The sequence below is a fragment of the Mesitornis unicolor genome, unplaced genomic scaffold, assembly GCF_000695765.1.
Source record: "Mesitornis unicolor isolate BGI_N332 unplaced genomic scaffold, ASM69576v1 scaffold6388, whole genome shotgun sequence".
Lineage (NCBI taxonomy): Eukaryota > Metazoa > Chordata > Aves > Mesitornithiformes > Mesitornithidae > Mesitornis > Mesitornis unicolor.
Genome location: NW_010202440.1, coordinates 1421 through 7983, shown reverse-complemented (window position 1 = coordinate 7983; position 6563 = coordinate 1421). Strand labels below are relative to the sequence as shown.

Genomic DNA, 6563 nt, shown 5'->3' with positions numbered 1-6563 from the left:
GTCTCTATTACTGCTTCTAAATGAAAATGGGGTTTGCACAGTAGATATGTACTGTCATTTGAGTGCTTTTTCTAAATGTTCAGCAGACACAGCTTTTTCTTACAGTTGTTATAGGAGGCAAAAACCCAAATTGGTGGGTTTAATAGTGCAAATTCAGTCCAGTCACTCAGAGCTGCAACATCATAATTCAACATGACAGACCCAAAACCTCAATGCAACCACATGGAAACCATACAATATTGAAACTGTTTGTTACTTTAATGTTGTAAAGGAAAAAGCGATGATTTGTAAAAGACCTTGATGAAGATGTTACATAATTAACAGTAAAGTAAATCACTGTAAAGAATCTATATATACTCTATACAAAAAGAACCCTTCCTGAAAACATTAGCATTTAACAAGTGTATTGTTTGTGGAAAATCTAACAAATATTGTCAAATTGCTTAAATATATTGTTGCTCAATAAATTATTCTTGGGTTGGAATATGGAAAATCCAAGGAGTTGATTGAACCCATACTGTACATCCCAATTTATTTCTTCAATTATTATCACTACCATAACACTCTAAAAGATGCTGTAAAAGCCTGCCAACTTAGGCAGCCACTTTGATACTCCTCTTAAGTGGAACTCTTTCACCCACAGATTTCACTGATCTTTTTTTGTTGCTCCACCTTTCACAAACTACAGATGCACATGCCATATGAATTAGCAACATAATGTACTGAATGACAACTTGATTCTTTATTTGAAATACCAGAACAAAGAATAAGTGATCATTAAAATTATGACTGACTTCAGGAGTCAGTAATACTTGACATTCATGTGAGACTTGTTCTCAAAAAGCAGAAATAAACTCCATAGGCAAATGTCACACACAACCTCCACCCTCCACTGCTCATGGCTAATAACCTGCCCATCATAGCAGAGGACAAAAGGTGGCTGTACAATAGAGCTGCCAGTCCCTAGAGCTTTCCCAGGAAGTTTCACGCAGCGGTGCTAGACAGACTTGTGAGAAACAGGACTAATGTTACATTACAGTAAATATTAACAAGCTGTTGGGCCTAAAGGGTCCAATTCTGAATCTGCCTTATGAACACATCTCCTGTTGACTTCAGCAGAAGGACAGCCTTCAGCAGGGGACAGCCTGCAGCCCAAATAGGAGGGATAATTGGCAGAACAGCTATTTAAAGGTGATTGGACTTAACTACTTTGCTGTAGTCTTCCTTTTCCTCTTTAGCCTTTATCGCTGTTGCGTTCACAAGATATTTTCACTGGTTCCATTAATTGCAATGCCAATCCATTTATCCATGAAACATTTGTAAACAGAGATGCCCTTTGGGATGTGAGGATTAGAGTTTCAATTGCAGTGGATTTAATGGTTGCAAGTGAGTTAAGAGGAAGGAAGTGGGGAGACAAAATCTAGAAATGGCAGAGATCTGTGTTTGTTTATTCACTTAAATGGAACTATTTCTATTACATAGTGTGGGAAAAATATATCCATTCTGCAGTTGTGTTTTTCTACAGCTATAATGATCTAAGGACATAAGCATAATGCTATCTGTAAGTAGAGATAATAATCCATACCAGCTGGCACAAAGTCTCATTTTCTAGCTATACTGGTTGATCCAATAAAAACACTACCTCTACCTACAAATCCTGTCACAAGAAACTAACTGGAGAGGATTAGAAGATTTTCACTAATAACCTCCAAGCCAAAATCTCACATGTTATCTCCCAGCAGGAGAGCCAGAAAGTAGAATCAATGTACTTGGCTTCCTTTCTTCTGCAGCCCAGAGGGCCAACCATATCCTAGGCTGCATCAAAAGAAGCGTGACCAGCAGAGTAAGGGAGGTGATTCTGCCCCTCTATTCTGCCCTGGTGAGACCCCACCTGGAATACTGCATCCTGCTCTGGAGTCCTCAGCACAGGAGAGACATAGACCTGTTGGAGCAGTTCCAGAGGAGGGCTACAAAAATGATCTGGGGGATAGAACACCTCTCCTATGAAGAAAGGCTGAGAGAATTGGGGTTGTTCAGGCTGGAGAAGAAAAGGCTCTAGGGAGACATGATTGCAGCTTTTCAGTACTTAAAGGGGGGTTCTAAGAAAGATGGGGACAACATTTTTAGCAGGACCTGTTGTGAGAGAACAAAAGGTAAGAGTTTTAAACTAAAAGAGAGTAGATTTAGGCTAGATACAAGGAAGAATGTTTTATAATGAGAGCAGTGAAACACTGGAACATGTTGCCTATGGAGGTGGTAGATGCCCCATCCCAGGAAACATTCAAGGTCAGGTTGGATGGGGCTCTGAGCAACCTGATCTATTTAAAGATGTCCCTGCTTATTGCAGGGGGATTGGACTAGATGACCTTTAAATGTCTTTTCCAGACCAAATTATTCTGTGATTCTACAATTCTGATTTTACTGTCCTGGACTGACAAATACTGATTGCTTTAGTATTTTCATAGAGTTATCCTCAGTGACTCTTGAAGGATGCCCTCCTTACAGTCAGTAGCAAGAAAGATGGTCTACCCTCATGCTATGGGGTTCCCAACCCTTTTGAAAGTCAGTCTCACTGTTGACACTTCTTTTTCTCTTCTTCCATTTCACCTTCACCTTACAGCTACCTTTTCTCTGCAATCTTCCCTCCACCTCCTGATCTCTCCTGCCACATCCTCATCCATCCTTCCCACAATATTCTCTTCACCACCTCCTTTCACACATGGAGTCCCCAGCTCGCAATGGAAAAGTGTGGTAGCTCAAACTCCCCTCTCTGCACCACTTAATCTGTAACACTGGGAAACCTTGTCCCAAGAAAACCAAATCTTTGGCTGGGAGTAAGGGCACACTCTAGTTAAACCAGACATTTATCATAGTTCTGCCCCATACTTGTGGCAGGCAGAAGAATAAATAAGTAGCATGCATCTGTCACAAGAAGAGATACAAACACTACTATGTTCTGGAAGCCACTATACAAAAATGTTCAAATTTGACAGTACCTAAAGAACTCCTGGAGGGAGTACAAAGAGGAGCTAAAAAGATAAAGACTGTCTCCGTTTAAGGGTCAGAGAGAGAGAGAAGGATTTTCTCTCTATTGCCCCTACCCCTCCCAGGGGGAGGATTAAGAGAAGGGAATAGAGAGAGAATAATATTAATTAAAAAAAAAAATTGCTCCGCACAAGGTTGGAAGTTAAGACTGTAACAAGTTTAATGAAAACAACAGGGGAAAGGAAAAAGGAATTAATACGGGACAAAGGATATTTATATACAAAACCCGATCCCAGTAGTCCCGAGTGGAAGTGTCCGAGCAGTGCCTCGTGGCTGCTGCGACTGCTGTGACTCGTCACCAGGGACCGCAGTGGTGCCGGGAGCGGAGGGTGGTGGATGCTGCCGAGCACTTGGAGCTAGGCCCAGCCGTCCCGAGATGCGACAGGAAGCAGCCCACGAAAGCCAGGAAAAGCCCACGAAAACCTCGGGTTTTATAGACTGTGGCCGGAAAGGGGAGGGAACAATACTGATCTCTGACCCTCCAGGGTCCTACAGACACCACCTGTCTTTCCCTTTCAGGCTGGTAACCCTTAAACCATAACAAGACTGACGGCCCCCAGAGCCCTCATATTACTAAAACAATTGCCTGCTACAGCAGAGGTCACAAAACTCTGCAGAGTCATTAGCACATGAGTTGGGTTTTCTTCTTTCCTAGCCCGCAAAGGACTCAAATTTCTCTCACACAAAATTACAGAATCAGAAAATTTGGGGTGTCCAAAGAATCATTTTATTAATCTTCCCAAAAGACAATTCTCAATAGGCTTTCAAGGACATTATTCTGACATCTGAAAACAGAAACACAGTACTGAGCGACTAGGAGATAAGCATTTTGTTTACCTATATAAAAGATAATAAAATATACAAATTAAAAAAAAAACCTCTAAGCCTGCCCATTCCTCAGCTACACTGTGTCAGGTTGGTTTAGTTTTCTACCTCCAGTCACCACCAGTCAGCAGTGCAGACTCCTCTCTTGATGGCCACTGTTGTTTTTTCCATTGTTATTCCCTGAGGTCCAGATAACCGTCTATTTCTGGAGGGGCAGAAATCCAAGAATTTAAGGTCTTTTCAAAGGGCAGTTGGTGATATGCTGTACTCCTCTTATTCAAGACCTTTGTTCAAGCAACAAAACATTTAACTCTCTTTTGCCTCATGTGTGCAGCTGTCTGTTGAAGAATCCCTGAATCTAAATAAAAACATAGAAGGAGGGAAAAAGCATAATTAAATCAAAAAGTAACTAATATATTCAGTCACTTTATTATGACAGTGTGTTTCCCAGGTGGAGTTTTTTCCCAGCTAATTTAATGACCTATAAAGGCTATTCAAAGGAAGGATTTACGCAATGGTGAGAATGGGGAAAGATCAGATTCAACACAAAGATTTATAATAGTCTTAAGTTTTAAATGATTGGTTGATCTTATAAGACACTGTTCAGAGCTGCAATTGAAAGCTATTGGAAATATTCATTACATGTCCCATAGCAATAATGGTAAGACTCATGAAAGTTATTAGTGTTGTTAACTTAGCACATAAAAGTCAAGAAAATATCAAAGACATATTTCTTCAGTATAAAACTAACAGCAAAATGAATTTAGGAATTCGTTGGGGACGCACTGGGAATCTGATGTTCTGCTTTAGCTCTCTAAAAATGTCATTCATGCAGGTGTTACCAGCTGCTAACATGGAAATTATTAAAAAGAGAACAAGTTGCAGAACAGCTGGAACTGTCACCCCTCTGTCTCTCTTTCAGACCATCACTTTGGGAGGTCTGACTTTTCATCCTGCCTTTCCTCATTGCCTTATACAAGGTTATGCTCAAACTAGGGAAACTGGAAATCACCTCCAAGTCAAACAGTGTCTGAAATCTGCCCACAAATTGGTTCTCTTTGTCCAACCTAAATTTCATAGCCCACAGAATAACAGTATCATTTTTGCACAAGTGATCAAAAGTTAGGAGAAGTTCATCCAGGAAGGGATGGTGGTAAACTACATCGGCAGCCATAATGTAGTCAAAGTGACAGGAAGACCTAGGAAAATTCTTTTCCAGATCAATTCCCCAAGACAATTCCTTAATACAAGGCTGGTGCTTGCATTTCAATTTAGTATTTTGGAGAACGTTGTGCTGAAGGTTTCCCAGCAGTTCTGGCAAATCAGTGGCAGTCACAAGTGCACCTGTGACAGGGACAAAACAAACAATCTTTGAATATGCTTCAAGACTTGAGTAAAAACTCATTCACAAAAGCCACTGCACAAGGAACCAATTTTACCACTTAGTTCTCACTGATGGGGGACAGAACACTGTAAATGCTCCCACTAGCTATTAGCCACTAGACTTAAAATAAATACTTGGTTCCTAGTAGTTCTACAGAGTGCCATCTAAATGCAGCTGGAGTTGGGTAGGGAGAAATGAGATACTTACTGTGGTAAGTATATCTTATTGGTTAAAAGTACAGTGAGCAACTAAGGATTGAAGAATACCAGTTACTGACTCCAAAAAAAGTCAGCAAGAGATTAAAGCATATCTCAGGTTCTTTCCTTTTCAAGTAGTAAGTAATTTCCATTAAAATACTCTTGAGGATGTATAGATTAACATGAGAGAAAACATAACAGTGTCTGTAGCAGAGAAATCAAGGATTAATTGCTGCAAGAAAATGCTGAACATAAATAGAAAGTGACCTGGCATGCAAGTGCTGCTTGGTCAATGGAAGATGATGCCTACATCTGGCTTCATCTGTTTGCCACTGACATCTTGTGAGGCCACTAATTTCTTATTTTGGTGGCCTGTTTAACACTGTTAATAACAACATTATCTACTGGGACCTCTATTATTACAGAATATTAGGAGTTGGAAGGGACCTCAAAAGATCATCCAGTCCAACCCCCTGCCAGAGCAGGATCACCTAGACTAGGTCACACATGAGCACGCATCACTACACTCACAACTTTACACAAAAAGAAAAAATAACAGAACAGGTTTCCAAACAAGCCTTTTGGAATTTATTTTTTCTTCCTCTTGGAAGCTTTCAAACAGCATTTTAGAGGAACTGAGCCACTTTGTCCTCCAGTATTAATCTGTGAGATGTTTCCAAGAGCATAGGAGCAATGGCATGTACTCACCCAGTAAACTGGCTACTATGGAGACCAACCCAGTTCCAGCTCCAATTTCAATCACATTTTTGTCAACCAAATTGTATTGTTTAGAATTAGTTTCCAAAAAGTAACACAGAACAAGAGCCTGTAGGAGAGGGAAACCATGAACATACTGAACAAATAAATCAAATAAACCCTTTCACTAAATATGCATTGTCATTTAAAAGCATGGAAAAAAATTCTTTTGTAATTTCATGTCTGTTCAAATGAGCAATAGTCATTCAAGCGCTGTCCTAAAGGATCACAACTCACTATGATCTTTGAGCTCTATAGGCTGACAAAATAAATGCCACAACCTGACTTAATATGGGATTGCAAAGCATTACAGCCAGAAGGAACAACTGCAGTTACCTAATTTGTCATGCTGCATA

At 40.2% G+C, this 6563-nt stretch overlaps 1 protein-coding gene across 1 annotated transcript; it reads right to left on the bottom strand.

The window, feature by feature from the left end:
* Positions 1-4800: 4800 nt before the first annotated feature.
* LOC104533579 (protein-lysine methyltransferase METTL21E-like) lies at positions 4801-6277 on the bottom strand (the record flags this gene model as incomplete). Its single annotated transcript, XM_010190387.1, has 2 exons — positions 4801-5214; positions 6160-6277. Coding segments are annotated over 2 exons (532 nt in total), but the record flags the coding sequence as incomplete, so codon positions are not given.
* Positions 6278-6563: the final 286 nt, after the last annotated feature.